We start from the raw sequence: 18,411 nt of genomic DNA on the forward strand, positions 1-18,411 counted from the left end.
GAGATTAGTAGAAGAGCAGCATCTAGTAAAGATGAGGTCAAGCGTATTGCCTGCCTTGTGAGTAGGGGGGGACGGTGAGAGGGTGAGGTCAAAAGAGGAGAGGAGTGGAAAGAAGGAGGCAGAGAGAAATGAGTCAAATGTAGACGTAGGGAGGTTGAAATCCCCCAAAACTGTGAGGGGTGAGCCATCCTCAGGAAAGGAACTTATCAAGGCGTCAAGCTCATTGATGAACTCTCCAAGGGAACCTGGAGGGCGATAGATGACAAGGATATTAAGCTTAAATGGGCTAGTGACTGTGACAGCATGGAATTCAAATGAGGAGATAGACAGATGGGTTAGGGGAAAAATTGAGAATGTCCACTTGGGAGAGATGAGGATTCCTGTGCCACCGAGAACACATGGTCAGACGAGGAGAGAGCAGTAGGAGTAGCAGTGTTTTCAGTGGTAATCCATGTTTCCGTCAGCGCCAGGAAGTCGAGGGACTGGAGGTTAGCATAGGCTGGGATGAAGTCAGCCTTGTTGGCAGCAGAACGGCAGTTCCAGAGGCTGCCTGAGACCTGGAACTCCAGGTGTGGGGTGCGTGCAGGGACCACCAGGTTAGAGAGGCAGCAGCCACGCGGTGTGAGGCGTTTGTGTAGCCTGTGCGGAGAGGAGAGAACAGGGATAGGCAGAGGCATAGTTGACAGGCTGTAGCAAATGGCTACAATAATGCAGAGGAGATCGGAATGAAATGAACTAAACATCTGGGAAAGGAGAGAGTAGGGCCTCCCTCACCAAAACTTCCACCTCAGAAACTATAATTGTTTCACTGAACCACCCGAATAAAAACTCTCCCAACTTCCACTGAGACATTTTGTTTTGCATACCTTTTAATGATTCTAAATAGTTTTCCAAATCAGTAAAAAAATAAAAACATGATTTGTGTATGAACATTTAAAAAATAGATTTATGACATACTGACGTTCAATTGTGGAATCAGTGTAGTAAAATAATATGTCAAACTTAGATATTTAAATGGTTGTATGCATTTTCTTGCAAAGATATAGTTTCACATCAGTCCAGAACACCTCACTATGTAAACAATTACAAAATAAGTGTACAATAGATTCAGTTTCTAGTTCACAAAAAGTACATTCGCTGCTAACATCAGGTATATATTTAGAAATCAAGCTATTACAGGGGTAGAATCTATGGATAATCTTAAAGGAGATCTCCTTTACTTTATTGGTTACCATAAATTTGTGTGGAGTGAGCCAAGCACGGCGCCAGTTCACATCAAACGATGAAGCCCAACAAAATATAGCAGAAGGGATAGAATTCCTGTTTAATTTCTTATCTAGTAAACCCATAACATTCACCTGGATATCGCTTACAATAGGAGATGTTCCAGAATATGCATTATTCCGTAGTAAAGATTTTATCTCACTAGGTATAGCTTTTATAACAGTGTCATAATCCTTGCTTGAAACCTCTATTGGAAATGTTTAGTTAACTACTTAGACAACATAACAAACCAATTATATGAATTATGCATGTTGTAGAATGAAATGCCTATATGCCCTATATTCCCATGGATTAAGAACCAATTTAACAATAGTAGAGACATTTCTTTAGTGCAAATGATGTGCTTCTGAGAAAGGATGGTTCCCTCTAGCTCCCTGCAGCTGGTCTGGGTGTGTAGTCAAGGACATAGGGTGGAGATAAACGTCAGGAACAGATAGACCTGTATAGACCTGTATTGTTTCTCGTTGCTTCAGAGTAACCTGGTCACACGGTTAAAACAAAGAGCCGCAGAATGACCACAGGTTTTTCAGTTCATCCTAGACAAAGAGCCTCAGAGTGACCACAGTTTTTCCAGTTCATCCTGTCTTTTACTATCTTCCAAGGGTGCAGCTGTGTGGAGATAGGAGTAGCAACGGAACTAACGTTATCACTTGTTTGTGCTCTATGACCTGATACACATAGCCTGACCCTATACACATAGCCACATATACATAGTCACAAGAAGAAACCATAGTGGCTCAAGGTCCAGGGAGGGTGGCTGTTTGGATAAAGAGGGAGTTCCGGTATGATATGAAAAGGAGACCAAGCAGACATGGGGATAGACAGGAAAGAAGCCAATTTTTCAGTAGACTCTAAGTTAAAACTATATGTTGAACATAGTTAAATCTTTTAAAACGTTAGTTAATGACAAAGACAAGCAATAAGACTAAGTGAAACAGCGTGTGGTACAGAGTGGTACACAAGGAGGGAGCCTGAGCCAGAGTCAGGGCATGGCTCCTGGGAATGGGCCTGCTCATTCTTACTATGTGTGGGAAATATACACTATGCATGAGGACTGTACATGTCTGAGAATTGATTATTCTGCTATACATGAGGCCATGCATGAAGAATGTCTTGAATGTATATGGTTGAGAATGGATTATGGACCTGCCATGTTTGAACCATATTTAAGTATTGATTGATATGTTTTATAATGTGTTATGGGTTAGATGGGATGTGCAAATGTATTTGTAGCTGGAGACTTTGTGTGCAGAGGGGGCCTACCTCTGAAACTGGGGACCTGCGACAGGCTGCAGGACTGTGCATTTCCTAACCCCAAGGCTTCTCCTGACTGATAAGAGATGGCTCTGTTATGTTTGCATGAGAAAGCTTGGTCCTGCCACTATTGTTTCCAAATCTGAATACATAGGAGGAGGAGAAGTCAGATTTCACCACTATCATAAATTAAGAGAGTGGGCAGAGCGGTCAAAATATGAAGATTTGGAGACAATTGTGGAAGAACTAAACAGGGAGGGATTAAGCTAAAAAGTATGTAAAATGTGCAGGAACTGTATATAAACTGAGGGCAGAGTGTTGGGAATTGAAATGCTCTGCAGACCACCTCGGCATTATCTAATTTTAATCAAGTCTATCTTAATTCTACAAAAACTCTGGAAATATTTTGTTTTTTATTAAGAATAAGGACAATTTTCCACGACACCTCAAAGTTGTATCTTTCCATAATTTCTCTCTGCGTAAATAGATTCCCACTAATACTAACTAATTGGCTGACAAGGACAAAACCCAACACATTAAAGCCTGCTTGTGAAAAGCCGCCAATTTCACAGGAGGTTTACCCACAATATAAGGACATTGTAGTAATTGATTTTTTAAGTACCTTTTAACCCAGTTGACTTTTGATATCTGATTAAAGAAAGTGAAGTCTAAGACATTTAGACCACCATCACATACCCTGTTGGTGATAACATCTCTTTTTATCTTATGTTGCTTGTTTTTCCATATGAAGTTGTACAATAGCCTATCTAAGGTACAGCAAGTGGATTTGGGAATGTCAATAGATGAAAAAAGATAAGATGCACGTCTTCTTCTTCTTCTTCTTCTTCTTCTTCTTCTTCTTCTGTGGGTTTTATGGCAGACTACAACCCAAAAAGGTATATTACCGCCACATTGGACGGGGTTGACGGTGTTGAAAAAACCAAGGTAAAAATAAAACCCATACATGATAGGAAAAACTAACTTAATCCACCCAAAATAAAACAATTTAAAAAACACATTGACAAAACCAAAACCCTCTTCCTTCCTTCAAATCTCCATATCTCCCTTAGGACCCTTGGACTAAACACCTCCCTCTGCAACTGGATCCTGGACTTCCTGACGGGCTGCCCCCAGGTGGTAAGGGTAGGCAACAACACATCTGCAACGCTGATCCTCAACACGGGTGCCCCTCAGGGGTGCATGCTTAGTCCCCTCGTGTACTCCCTGTTCACCACAACTATATGGCCAAGTACGACTCCAACACCATCATTAAGGTTGCTGACGACACAACCGTGGTAGGCCTGATCACTGACAACAATGAGACAGCGTATAAGGAGGAGGTCAGAGACCTGGCAGTGTGGTGCCAGGCCAACAACCTCTCCCTCAACGTGAGCAAGACAAAGGAGCTGATCGTGGACTACATGAAAAGGAGGGCCGAACACGCCCCCATTCACATCGATGGGGCTGTAGTGGAGCGGGTCGAGAGTTTCAAGTTCCTTGGTGTCCACATCACCAACAAACTATCATGGTCCAAAGACACCAAGAAAGTTGTGAAGAGGACACGACAACACCTTTTCCCCCTCAGGAGACTGAAAAGATTTGGCATAGGTCTCCAGATCCTCAAAAAGTTATACAGCTGCACCATCAAGAGCATCCTGACCGGTTGCATCACCGCCTGGTATGGCAACTGCTCGGCATCCGACCGTAAGGCGCTACAGAGGGTAGTGCGTACGGCCCAGTACATCACTGGGGCCAAGCTTCCTGCCATCCAGGACCTATATACTAGGCGGTGTCAGAGGAAGGCACAGGTCATAGACTGTTCTCTCTGATACCGCACGGCAAGTGGTACTGGAGAACCAAGTCTAGGTCCAAAAGGCTCCTTAACAGCTTCTGCCCCCAAGCCATAAGACTACTGAACAATTAATCAACAGCTTCTACCCCCCATGCTGTTTATTATCAATGCACTACCTCTACCTACATTTTTACATTTACATAATTTAGCAGACGCTCTTATCCAGAGCGACTTACAAATTGGTGCATTCAACTTATGATAACCAGTGGGACAACCACCTTTTATTTTTTTTATGGGGGGTGGGGGAAGAAGGATTACTTAATACTATTCCAGGTATTCCTTAAAGAGGTAGGGTTTCAAGTGTCTCCGGAAGGTGGTGACTCCGCTGTCCTGGCGTCGTGGGGGAGCTTGTTCCACCATTGGGGTGCCAGAGCAGTGAATAGCTTTGACTGGGCTGAGCGGGAACTGTGGTTCCGTAGAGGTAGGGGAGCTAGCAGGCCAGAGGTGGATGAACGTAGTGCCCTCGTTTGGGTGTAGGGTCTGATCAGAGCCTGAAGGTAAGGAGGTGCCGTTCCCCTCACAGCTCCGTAGGCAAGCACCATTGTCTTGTAGTAGATGCGAGCCTCAACTGGAAGCCAGTGGAGTGTGCGGAGGAGCGGGTGACATGAGAGAACTTGGGAAGGTTGAACACCAGACGGGCTGCAGCGTTCTGGATAAGTTGTAGGGGTTTAATGGAACAGGCAGGGAGCCCAGCCAACAGCGAGTTGCAGTAATCCAGACGGGAGATGACAAGTGCCTGGATTAGGACCTGTGCCGCTTTCTGTGTAAGTTAGGGTCGTACTCTGCGAATGTTGTAGAGCATGAACCTGCAGGATCGGGTCACCGCTTTTATGTTAGCGGAGAACGACAGGGTGTTGTCCAGGGTCACGCCAAGGTTCTTTGCACTCTGGGAGGAGGACACAATGGAGTTGTCAACCGTGATGGCGAGATCATGGAGTGGGCAGTCCTTCCCCGGGAGGAAGAGCAGCTCCGTCTTTTCGAGTTTCAGCTTGAGGTGGTGATCCGACATCCACACTGATATGTCTGCCAGACATGCAGAGATGCGATTCACCACCTGGTTATCAGAAGGGGGACGCAATCCAAGAGTGAGCAGCGCCGGAGATGCCCGACTCAGAGAGGGTGGAGAGGGTGGAGAGGAAGATCTGATGGTTCACAGTATCAAAGGCAGCAGATAGGTCTAGAAGGATAAGAGCAGAGGAGAGCAGTCTCAGTTGAATGACCAGTCTTGAAACCTGACTGGTTTGGATCAAGAAGGTCATTCTGAGAGAGATAGCAGGAGAGTTGGCTAGAGACGGCACGCTCAAGAGTTTTGGAGAGAAAAGAAAGAAGGGATACTGGTCTGTAGTTGTTGACATTGGAGGGATCGAGTGTAGGTTTTTTGAGGAGGGGTGCAACTCTCGCTCTCTTGAAGAAGGAAGGGACATGGCCAGCGGTCAAGGATGAGTTGATGAGCGAGGTGAGGTAAGGGAGAAGGTCTCCGGGAATGGTCTGCAGAAGAGAGGAGGGGATAGGTTCAAGCGGGCAGGTTGTTGTCCAATTTGTAAGTCGCTCTGGATAAGAGCGTCTGCTAAATGACGTAAATGTAAATGTAAATGTTGTTGGGCGGCCGGCCGTCACAAGTTGCAAGATTTCATCTGGAGAGAGAGGGGAGAAAGAAGTCAAAGCATAGGGTAGGGCAGTGTGAGCTGGACCAGCGGTGTCATTTGACTTAATAAATGAGGATCGGATGTCATCAACCTTCTTTTCAAAATGGTTGACGAAGTCATCCACAGAGAGGGAGGAGGGAGGGGAGGAGGAGGATTCAGCTGTCACGTCCTGACTCAGAGGACGTTTATATGTTGAGTCAGGGTGTGTATATTCCTTGTTGTGTTTGTCCATGTTGTACATTCTAGTATGTATAGATCTATGTTGGCCGGTGTGGTTCCCAATCTGAGGCAGCTGTCGCTCGTTGTCTCTGATTGGGGACCATACTTAGGCAGCCTATTGGCACTAGTTAGTTGTGGGATCTTGTTCCGTAAAGGTATGTTGTTTGTGTCTACCTTGGACTTCACGTTTCGTTTATTGTTTTGTCGTTGTGTTTAATAGTCAAATAAACATGTATGCATATCACGCTGCGCCTTGGTCTGACCCGTTCATGAACGAACGTGACAGAAGATCCCACCAAACAAGGACCAAGCAGCGTGCCCAGGAAGAGCGAATTGCCATGTCACAGGTGGGCAAATTGTGGTCATGGGAAGAGATATTCGCGGGGAAAGGGCCATGGGCGAAGGTAGATGCCCATGCAGGAGAGGAGCAACGGCAACACGGAAGCCGCCCGAGAAGCAGCCCCAAGAACATTTTTGGGGGTGGCTAAAGGGGTGGTCGGGGAGCGTGAGAGAGAGCCCCGACCACTGCACCTTGGACCACTACCTTGGACTTCACGTTTCGTTTATTGTTTTGTTGTTGTGTTTAATAGTCAAATAAACATGTATGCATATCACGCTGCGCCTTGGTCTGACCCGTTCATTAACTAACGTGACATCAGCAGGGAGGAGAAGGTGGCAAAGAGCTTCCTAGGGTTAGAGGCAGAGGCTTGAAATTTAGAGTGGTAGAAAGTGGCTTTAGCAGCGGAAACAGAGGAAGAGAATGTAGAGAGGAGGGAGTAAAAAGATGACAGGTACGCAGGGAGTCTAGTTTTTCTCCATTTCCGCTCGGCTGCCCGGAGCCCTCTTCTGTGAGCTCGCAATGAGTCATCAAGTCACGGAGGAGGAGGGGAGGACCGAGCCGGCCGGGAGGATAGGGGACATAGAGAGTCAAAAGATGCAGAAACGGAGGAGAGGAGGGTTGAGGTGGCAGAATCAGGAGTTCGGAGGGAGAAGGATTTAGCAGAGGGAAGAGATGATAGGATGGAAGAGGAGAGAGTAGCGGGAGAGAGAGAGAGCGAAGGTTGCGACGGCACATTACCATCTGTACATGTACAAATTACCTTCGACTAACCTGTACCCCTGCACATTGACTCGGTATTGTTATTTTATTGAGTTACTTTTTATTTAATTTTATTTAGTAAATATTTTCTTAACTCTATTTCTTGAATTGCATTGTTTGGTAAGGGCTTGTAAGTAAGCATTTCATGGTAAGGTCTACAGCTGTTATATTCGGCACATGTGACAAATAAAATGTGATTTGACTTGATTTGATCTTGGTTTAGTTTTTAAAATCTTGGTGTCCATGGTCCTAAACCCAGCCTGTGGTGTCCATTATCCTAAATCTAGCTGTCTGAAACCAGAAAACAGCCTACCAGACTGCGCTGAGGCTTCCACATGGTTCTAAAGTACACCAGTACCTCGCTTTGTATCACAGTGACAGCTTTCACTGTCCCTCCCAGTGAAAGTTGCGCCCCTGAACATATTATACTTCCATCTCGAGTTGTTGTTCCTTGGACAGAGTATCGTCTTCTGAGTCTGAGCTTGCAGAGAGGGTTAGGCATAGCAGTAATATCCGAGCAGTTACCTGCTCGCTTTTGACACACCCACTCCTTTCCACACGCCCATACTCCGGTCGCCATATTGGGACGCAGCTACCCACTTCTCAAAATGGAAACATGAGAACGAAGTGATTTTGGATGCATGGCAACGCGAGACTAGGGACTAGGTGGGAGTGTATGCACCTCTTGGTTGGATGCGATCCACCAATACAATTTAAAGAAGAAGTGCGTACAGCAGTGCCGTGTTTTAGGGCATCATACACATGTTTTGCGCAGGTAGGCTGCCTAATAATAACTTATCTAGCTAGGTAAATTACCTTTGGAATGCCTTGGAAAACGGGCTTTTTTAATATTTGCAATACATCTTGCAGAGAAAGTTTGTTCACCAGTAACCTAACGTAGCAGGCGCAATAGAAACTGATTCGCTATCTGCACATTTCTTAATTTTGCTCATTGCGCTTGTCAATCTGCGCAGCGCTCAGCTCAGGCTGACCCTTGTGAACATGGCAAACGCCCCCTGCCATGTGATCAACTCAGGAAGTAAATTGTAGATAGAACTTGACCTAGACACATGCCATTCAAACTGAGTTCTTTCTATATTTATTCACATAATGCAACAAAATATGTAACCTATACACCAATAATTCAGTGTGACTTTGTGGGTATTGCTTGTTCAAATGGATATTAACTTGCTTTATTGGAAAAACGAGGGAAAGGTGAATATCCCATCCATCAACGTCTATGAGCAATGAATAACATACATCATGCCTGTAGTAAGCCACATTATGCATATTTGGAATGATTGTTGATCTGAAGTGTTGTTTCAATGCATGGAAATTATTTTTCAGACGTTCCTCAGTCGACTACGCCTCTGGTTTAATATTCTTGACCCAAGTTCCTTGCTCAGCTCTGATGTGAGTACCCAGAAAATGTGACTTCTTATGAATTATTTTATTTTTTTGTAAGCTCCACATGTGACTCGATTGTGGAGAGAACCGTTAGCTGGATTTGAACTAGCCCTTGAACTAGCTCATGACTCTCAGTTCCTTTACGTTCACACACGGCCATATTTCGATGTTACAGCGCTTGTTTACAGAATACAGCGAAGACCTGTGCTAATTAGCTATCTGTAGTGCTGAGCAATTAGTGCTTTTTGAGGTCGGTTCGATTATAAAAGAATAGTCATGGTTTTCGGTTTAGATTATTATTAATTTTTTTGCATTAAATGCATTGTGCATTATGTAGATTGAATGCTGTAACAACACAGAATACAACAATTAATAAAAGACCCATGATGGTAGTGACTGCCCATCAGTGGTGGAAAAAGTACCCAATTGTCATACTTGAGGATAAAGTAAAGATACCTTAATAGAAAATGACTCAAGTAAAAGTGAGTCACCCAGTAAAATAGAACTTTAGTAAAGTCTAAAAGTATTTGGTTTTAAATATACTTAAGTATCAAAAGTAAATGTAATTGCTAAAATATACTTAAGTATCAAAAGTAAAAGTATAAATAATTAAAAATTCCGTATATTAAGCAAACCACACGGCACCATTTTCAAGTTTTTATTTATTTACGAATAGCCAGGGGCACACGCCAACACTCAGACCATAATTTACAAATGAAGCATGTTTGTTTAGTGAGTCCGCCAGATCAGAGGCAGTAGGGATGACCGGAGATGTTTTTGGGTGTCAGGGAAAACATATGGAGTTAAAAGTACATTATTTTCTTTAGGAATGTAGTGAAGTAAAAGTAGTCAAAAATATATAAATAGTAAAGGAAATTACAGATACAAAAAAAACCTACTTAAGTAGTACTTTAAAGTATTTCTACTTAGGTACTTTACACCATTGCTGCACATTACTGCTTATCACTTATTAACAATTATTTATTCACATTACTTTACTTTAATACAATTTCAGTTGTGTATATTACATTTGTTTTATTATTCAAAGTAAATATGGTATACTTTTATGACAGCTGAATACCAACTATCAATCACTTAGATAATGTATTTTCAGATACCTCGCAAAGCAACGGCTGCTCTAGATATCACCTCACGATCGCACATTCTTCTCTTCAGTAGCAGGCGTAAAATAAACACATAAAAAGAAAAGGAGAGCCGCACACTATGAGCTCAGATGCAATATTTTTGTAACCAACGTTTCGACAGCCAAGCTGTCTTCATCAGTCAAACACAAAAAGAAACACAGACCATACAAGTAGATGCGCAATGGAATATGCGCTACACTATGTAGAATATTGGCCTGTTGGAAACTACAACTCCCTTCTACATTGCACAGTTCAGGCTGGATCTGATTTATCTCTAGAGAAACGGCGATGTGCGGATTGAGCTCACAGAAAAAAACTGAATGAAGTGGAATTCACATAATTGAACCGACGTCGGTTTAAAAAACGAAATTTCGGTTAATCCCTCAGCATTAGCTCTCTGCGTCTCCGAACACCTGTGTAAACCGGAAGACGGATGCCATAAACGTGTTGTTACTGAAAAATACTTTCGGCTGCAACTGTGTTAAAACCAATTATGTATATAAACCTTGGATTGCTGATTCTATGTTTTGGCCATAGAGGCCTTGAAGCCGCTCCTCAGAAGGGCAGTCATCCATAGGAATGATTGGAATTCTACAGTATTTCATTTAAATGTTTCAAGGACAAAATTACATGTATATAAAAAAAATTGCTCTGGGAAAATCGAGCTCTGAACCGCATAGCTGTGCGCCTCCCAAATTTTGTAACAATGCAGAGGGTTCCGTATAGCTCTGTATAGCTCCGCATTGACATGACTGGTTGACGGTAGGTGGGGGCGGGAGGTCCTCTATAAACACACTTACTTCCTTGACAACAGCTCTGCTCCGGGAAGCCAAGAAGTATGAATTCTCTGACTTCTGTGGAGGCCGCACCGCAATCCGACGTCTGCAGTTGCTGTACAGCATTTATTGCTATGCGGCCTCCTCAGAAGTCAGAGCATTCATACTTCTTGCGCTTTGCGGATTAGAGCTGTTGTCATGGTAATTGTCAAGGAAGTGAGTTTGTGTTTATACAGGACCTCGCGCCCCACCTACCGTCAACCAATCATGTCAATGCGGAGCTATACGGAGCCCTCCGCATTGTTACCAAATTTGGGAGGCGCACGGCGATGCGGTACGGAGCTGGATTTGGCCTCCAGAGGCTCCGCAATTGTATCAACCCTCCGTACGGAGCCTCCGGATTGTATTGCCTGAGCAAGCATAAATTGGCTTTAAGCCTGTAGAGTAGACCAGTGGTTTTCAACTGGTGTGCTGCGGCACACTGGTGTGCCTTGAGGAAGTCTCAGAAAATGTATGATTTGCAGTATGGATCAGAAAAGTTTTTATCCCATCAAATTGTGCCACGGTTAAAAAAAGGTTGAAAACCACTAGAGTAGACTGTAGTAAACAGTTCACTCACACAGGAGGCCCCACTGTTTATGAGTCACATTTGGGGCTATGTCACAGATCTCTTTGGCTATGTGTTCTTGCTGCACAGACAATTTCAAGCACCATGATTTGTAGCTCAAAAAGGTGAAAAATGTATATTAAAATGAGGTTTATTTCTTTATTTCTCAGGCTGAAATAGAAAATGCCCACTCACTCATTGGAAGTGTGGAGAGAAAGCTGCATGATGAAAAGGTAAGCTAAAATTGCTAACAAGGTAAGATTTACAGTTTTTCTGTCATCATGGCAAATGTTTTCATTTGACACATTTTAAATCAAGTTATGTTTCCTCTAGGCTGGAGATGCAGCATGGATGCTTTCTCTTGTAAGTGAGATACTACAACCAGCTAAATCTACAACCTGTACTAAATCTGGCTTGTACAGAAACAAACTGTCTGATATCCAGTCAGAGTGAATTGAAAAATTATAACATAATACATTATGGCATTTATTTTGATATCTTGCAAAGTTTTGATATCTCTGATTGTTTCTGCAGTCTTCTGTTCATGCTGGTACTGGTGCTATACTTCCAGCTGTTTTCCGTCCTCAAGGTACTATAGCATTAATCAAGTGAAATGTCTGATCGTAGCCTAGTTCTTTTCTCTGTGCTTTGTGTTACATTGGCTTTTGACTAGTCTTAGAAATCCCAGACCTAGGGCAACAAACATGGGTAACATTGTGGGAGGCAGTCTGTCTAGAGCAGGGGTCTCCAACACTGTTCCTGGAGAGCTACCCTCCTGTAGGTTTTTGCTCCAACCCCAGTTGTAACTAACCTGGTTCATCTTATCAACCAGCTAATGATGTGCTAGATTAGGGTTGGAGTGAAAACCTACAGGACGGTTCTTCTCCAGGAACAGGGTTGGAGAGCCCTGGTCTAGAGAGACAAGCTTTTGACAGAAAATAACAAGCACCACAAAATCATGATAACTTTTAACGGCGTCTTTCATTTTTATAGCATTTTTACCAATATCAGCCCCTTTGGTAAGTGTTTACAATTTTATTTCATGGTGTATCACTTTTTACTGTAAATGTTTTATACATTTTTTTAAATAATCACTCTAAAACTCAGATAGCAATTGCAACTGGTGTATTTCAATTTCATGGTTATTTCAAATTAATTGATAGAATCTTGTATTCACCACACTGTAATGGTTGATTAACATACTTTTCATTTTCCTTCAGGTTGTTGCCAGCTTTTTGCCACACAGTGGAGTCAAACCGGCTCTATTCTGGCAGGTAAGGGACTTGCAGATGATCACATCAACTGATATAATCATAACCAAGTACCAGTGGAGGCTCCTCAGAGGAGGAAGGGGAGGACCATCCTCCTCACTGAATTTCATAAAAATATATTCACGTCACCAAATAATGTATTAAAACACACTGTTTTGCAATGAAGGTCTACAGTAGCCTCTACAGCACTCTGTAGGGTAGCACCATGGTGTATCCGGAGGACAGCTGGTTTCCGTCCTCCTCTGTGTACATTGACTTCAATACAAAACCTAGGAGGCTTATGGTTCTTACCCCCTACCATAGACTTACGCAGTAATTATGACAACTTCCGGAGGACGTCCTCCAACCTATCAGAGCTCTTGCAGCATGAACTGACATTTTGTCCACACAATCAAAGGATCAGAGAATGAATCTAGTACTGAAAGCATAAGCTACAGCTAGCTAGCACTGCAGTGCATAAAATGTGATGAGTAGTTGACTCAAAAAGAGAGAAAGACAATAGTTGAACAGTTTTGAACAAATGTGTTTCTTTAAAAATGGAGAACCAAGAGAGAGAGAGCTAGCTATGTGTGTATATATATATATATATATATATATATATATATATATATATATATATATATACACATTTATTTTTTTACTTTCATTTAGCTAGCAAATACAGCTAGCTAGTTTAGCCTACTCAAACACCCAGCTCACAGAGAGTGACGCTATGTTAGCTAGCTGGCTATGGCTATCCAACACTGGAACTCTTCCAAGTCATGGTAAGCTTTTGGTTTTATGAATTATTGCCACCGGGGCCTGCCGGTGTAACTGCTAAACTGCTTGGTGACTGTACACTGTACTGCATGATTGTAGCGGGTTTACTAACACGTTAGTTCTAGTAGCTATATTGACTAGCTATGACGTTAGCTAATATGGTGACAACGATGTAGGCTGTGTGTAGCGGTTATGATATGAAGGTTTGGCTTGGAAAGGTTTTTTCGTCTGGTCAGCTGATGTGTTGTGCACTGAAGTCCACAAGCAAAGGGAAAAGGTGAGAGGAGGAGAGCGCGTAGATGCGAGAAGGAATTCTACAACGAGCAAAATTATCTTGCTGTTTATATGTGGCTGCTATGAAAGTGAACTGTGTTTGCGTGTGATCAGGGGTGTATTCATTCTGCCGATTCTTTTGAAAAACGTTTCTTAAATGGAAGCAAATGGAACAAAACGGGGATAAACATACCTGAATCTGTCCAATAGAAACTCTTGTTTGGAACTGTTGGACTAATGATTACACCCTTGATCAGCTAGATGCAGGCTAGAGTATGCAAGGCAGTTTTGAATGTGTCACTGTCTGTCACCTTGATTACTAAAACATTTCTCTCCACCTGTGCACCTACGTTGTGAACTTTCATTCATAGGCTAGGTTGTTGAAAACTCATGATACAGTGAGGGAAAAAAGTATTTGATCCCCTGCTGATTTTGTACGTTTGCCCCCTGACAAAGAAATGATCAGTCTATAATTTTAATGGTAGGTTTATTTGAACAGTGAGAGACAGAATAACAACAAAAAAATCCAGAAAAACGCATGTCAAAAATGTTATAAATTGATTTGCATTTTAATGAGGGAAATAAGTATTTGACCCCCTCTCAATCAGAAAGATTTCTGGCTCACAGGTGTCTTTTATACAGGTAACGAGCTGAGATTAGGAGCACACTCTTAAAGGGAGTGCTCCTAATCTCAGTTTGTTACCTGTATAAAATACACCTGTCCACAGAAGCAATCAATCAATCAGATTCCAAACTCTCCACCATGGCCAAGACCAAAGAGCTCTCCAAGGATGTCAGGGACAAGATTGTAGACCTACACAAGGCTGGAATGGGCTACAAGACCATCGCCAAGCAGCTTGGTGAGAAGGTGACAACAGTTGGTGCGATTATTTGCAAATGGAAGAAACACAAAAGAACTGTCATTCTCCCTCGGCCTGGGGCTCCATGCAAGATCTCACCTCGTGGAGTTGCAATGATCATGAGAACGGTGAGGAATCAGCCCAGAACTACACGGGAGGATCTTGTCAATGATCTCAAGGCAGCTGGGACCATAGTCACCAAGAAAACAATTGGTAACACACTATGCCGTGAAGGACTGAAATCCTGCAGCGCCCGTAAGGTCCCCCTGCTCAAGAAAGCACATATACATGCCCGTCTGAAGTTTGCCAATGAACATCTGAATGATTCAGAGGAGAACTGGGTGAAAGTGTTGTGGTCAGATGAGACCAAAATGGAGCTCTTTGGCATCAACTCAACTCACCGTGTTTGGAGGAGGAGGAATGCTGCCTATGACCCCAAGAACACCATCCGTCAAACATGGAGGTGGAAACATTATGCTTTGGGGGTGTTTTTCTGCTAAGGGGACAGAACAACTTTACCGCATCAAAGGGACGATGGACAGGGCCATGTACCGTCAAATCTTGGGTGAGAACCTCCTTCCCTCAGCCAGGGCATTGAAAATGGGTTGTGGGTTGATGGGTATTCAATTTTTTTGTTGTTATTCTGTCTCTCACTGTTCAAATAAACCTACCATTAAAATTATAGACTGATCATTTCTTTATCAGTGGGCAAACGTACAAAATCAGCAGGGGATCAAATACTTTTTTCCCTCACTGTAGGTATAGGGGAAAATGTGAGTATCCTGTAGTAGCCTAAACCTATCAATGTTACATTGAGTTGCGTAAATTGAATATAAATGACAGTCATCCAATATGCTGTAATAGAAATAAGGCCATGCTCCTAAAAAAAACTAAAAAAAATGGCCTCACTCATCTTAAACGTCACCGACCGCCACTGCCTGGTACTCAATACTGTTCACTAATGAGATAAATATTTCTGTAGTTTTTGCTTCAGAGTTACAGCGCTGGATTCAATCATGCAAACAGAAACACATCTTCTGACAAGGTAAATGGATAAGAAATTAACTTATTTTCACCCAATTATATCTTCCCCCTTGCTGTGCCCTGTATTTTACTGGTGTTTTGTATGACGTCAGGGGATTAATGTATTTTCTCCATCAGGGGATTAAGACATCTTTGAAGCAGGGTCTGTTGATTGTCGGATCAGTTGCATATGCAACATGTGCAGGGGTGAGTAATCACTACTGGGGAAAAAATGTAATGTATTTGGTTAATGAATTACTTGTCAAACAGAAGAGTAGATGATGGCTGTCAGAGGCTGTTTGATCATCAAGATGACACTAGGTTTGACTTTACCTGTTTCAGGCAATTCCTCAAATAGTCATACAGCGACTTAGCATGAGCAGCCCAGCTGTCCAGATGTTTTTTAGGTCCATATTACCAATTCCCCTCTCAGGTAAGTGCTAAGGATTTGAAAAACTATTTGCACTGAAAGTAAGTCTGATCTGGGACATCAGGATACCGTTACAAAGAATGATCAAAATACAAATTTTAGATTAACATTGTTACCATTTCTGTCCAGAATCAGTGCCCCAGTCTCTGACTCTGATTGTGTCTTATGAACAAAGTACTTGTTGATAGATTTATTGATCAAAGTGTGTTTGTTTCTGAAGCCATTATCCATATTTTTGGATAGGGTGGTGTTCCTTCTCTCAGATCTGTGCTTTATCCCATAGCCTCCCTGGCCTATTTCAATGTGGTCATTGTCAGAAGTGAGGAGTCCGAGAATGGAATCCAGGTGTTTGATTCCAATGGGAATTCTGTTGGAATCTCTCGGGCAGCTGGAGCAAAGGTGAGAGGAAAAAGTTACTGAAGTCAAATAAAAAGGCATCAGCAGGCTCTTAATATACCTTTGTTAATGATTGCTGACATGTTTCCTGGTTAGGCTGTGAAGGAGACTGCTCTCTCCAGAGCTGCTCTGTTAGGCACTACAGCTGCTGTTCCTAATCTTCTTATTTTCCTCTTGCAAAAGTAAGTCACTCGTCTTATGCTGGGGCTGTATTTCCCACTATGACCTATTCAAGTCTTTGAGTACATTGTTACGATATCATAAGGTTAGCTAATCTGTTTATAAATAGTTGGTCAAACAGCTTTGTTAATATTGCCTATGATATGACTAATACAATATGTGCTTTAATCAAGCAACATCTAGCTTGAAATCCGAAAAATTATGATTTCTTTACCTAAAGCTATGAACAAATTGACCCTATTTTCTGTCATTTCAGGGCAAGGTTTCTGCAAAGGAGCCCCCTGCTGGTGGCTCCTATACGTCACATCAGCACTGCGATCGTCCTGGGCCTGATGATCCCCGTGTCCTTCAGTCTCTATCCACAGCTTGGAACAGTAGGACTTAGATACATTAAATTAATACTGCTTTTACTGTGCACTTCTTAAAACCCAATCAGACTGCAACTCAACATTTTATTCTTCTGCTTTACAGATCAAAAAGGAAAAGCTGGAAAAAGAATTACAGACTGCAGCTGTAAGTGGTGAACTATTCTACCACAGGGGGCTCTGAGGCACCAGCAAACAAATTCTGCAGACTGCAATGTGGGAGCAGGAACACTTCATTGAGTGGGCATCACAAGAAGCAACCTTTTCAAGGCCACGGGATGCAGTTTATGGAATATGCACTGTTGCTTCATACACAAGGATGATGAATTGAGTCATTATTAATTACAAATTGATAAAGGACAGTCCATGTTTCGATTCAGTTGAATTTAATAGTTGCAACTTGTAAGTGGATGTAAATTAACAATGCACTGCAAATGAATTGTAACCGTGAGTTTGTATAGCAAACAATGCCCTTCCTCGTACAGCTTTTTACAGTTCACATTAGTGATTTGGTTTGCAAGCTTGATCTTACAAAAAAATATAAATAATAGAGAGTAACCATTATTTATTTGTTAAACATTTATAAGTAAAAATAAAATAACTTATGGATTTTCTTGATGGCACAGATACTTACATGCATTTTTAGAACAAATAGGATATTACAGAAATTTAAGAAAATAGATAGTTGAATCTCCTAAAACTAGATGAGGACATACACTACCGGTCAAAAGTTTTAGAACACCTACTCATTCAAGGGTTTTTCTTTATTTTTACTATTTTCTAAATTGTAGAATAATAGTGAAGACATCAAAACTATGAAATAACACATATGGAATCATATAGTAATCAAAAAAGTGTTACAAAATTCAAAATATATTTTATATTTGAGATTCTTCAAATAGCCACCCTTTGCCTTGATGACAGCTTTGCACACTCTTGGCATTCTCTCAACCAGCTTCACCTGGAATGCTTTTCCAACAGTCTTGAAGGAGTTCCCACACATGCTGAGCACTTGTTGGCTGCTTTTCCTTCTCTGCGGTGCGACTCATCCCAAACCATCTCAATTGGGTTGAGGTCGGGGGAATGTGGAGGCCAGGTCATCTGATGCAGCACTCCATCACTCTCCTTCTTGGTAAACTAGCCCTTACACAGCCTGGAGGTGTGTTGGGTCATTGTCCTGTTGAAAAACAAATGATAGTCCCACTAAGCCCAAACAAGACGGCATGGCGTATCACTGCAGAATGCTGTGGTAGCCATGCTGGTTAAGTGTGCCTTGAATTCTAAATAAATCACAGACCATGTCACCAGTAAAGCACCCCCACACCATAACACCTCCTCCTCTGTGCTTTACGGTGGGAAATACACATGCAGAGATCATCCATTCACCCACACCGCGTCTCACAAAGACACGGCGGTTGGAACCAAAAATCTCAAATTTGGTCTCCAGACCAAAGGACACATTTCCACCGGTCTAATGTCCATTGTTTGTGTTTCTTGGCCCAAGCAAGTCTCTTCTTCTTATTGGTGTCCTTTCGTAGTGGTTTCTTTGCAGCAATTCAACCATG

At 42.4% G+C, this 18,411-nt stretch overlaps 1 protein-coding gene across 1 annotated transcript; it reads left to right on the plus strand.

Annotated features, from left to right (window-relative positions):
- Window positions 1–8,367: 8,367 nt before the first annotated feature.
- Window positions 8,368–17,468, plus strand: sfxn4 (sideroflexin 4). The gene is made up of 14 exons (XM_084159813.1): window positions 8,368–8,569; window positions 8,702–8,767; window positions 11,460–11,522; window positions 11,623–11,652; window positions 11,824–11,878; window positions 12,283–12,308; window positions 12,510–12,563; window positions 15,435–15,497; window positions 15,614–15,682; window positions 15,818–15,908; window positions 16,189–16,304; window positions 16,398–16,483; window positions 16,738–16,855; window positions 16,953–17,468. The coding sequence occupies exons 1-14, from the start codon at window positions 8,531–8,533 to the stop codon at window positions 17,028–17,030; spliced, it is 954 nt and encodes a 317-aa protein (XP_084015939.1). The 5' UTR covers window positions 8,368–8,530; the 3' UTR covers window positions 17,031–17,468.
- Window positions 17,469–18,411: the final 943 nt, after the last annotated feature.

The sequence above is a fragment of the Coregonus lavaretus genome (assembly GCF_964263955.1).
Source record: "Coregonus lavaretus genome assembly, chromosome: 1".
In the NCBI taxonomy this organism is placed as follows: Eukaryota; Metazoa; Chordata; class Actinopteri; order Salmoniformes; family Salmonidae; genus Coregonus; species Coregonus lavaretus.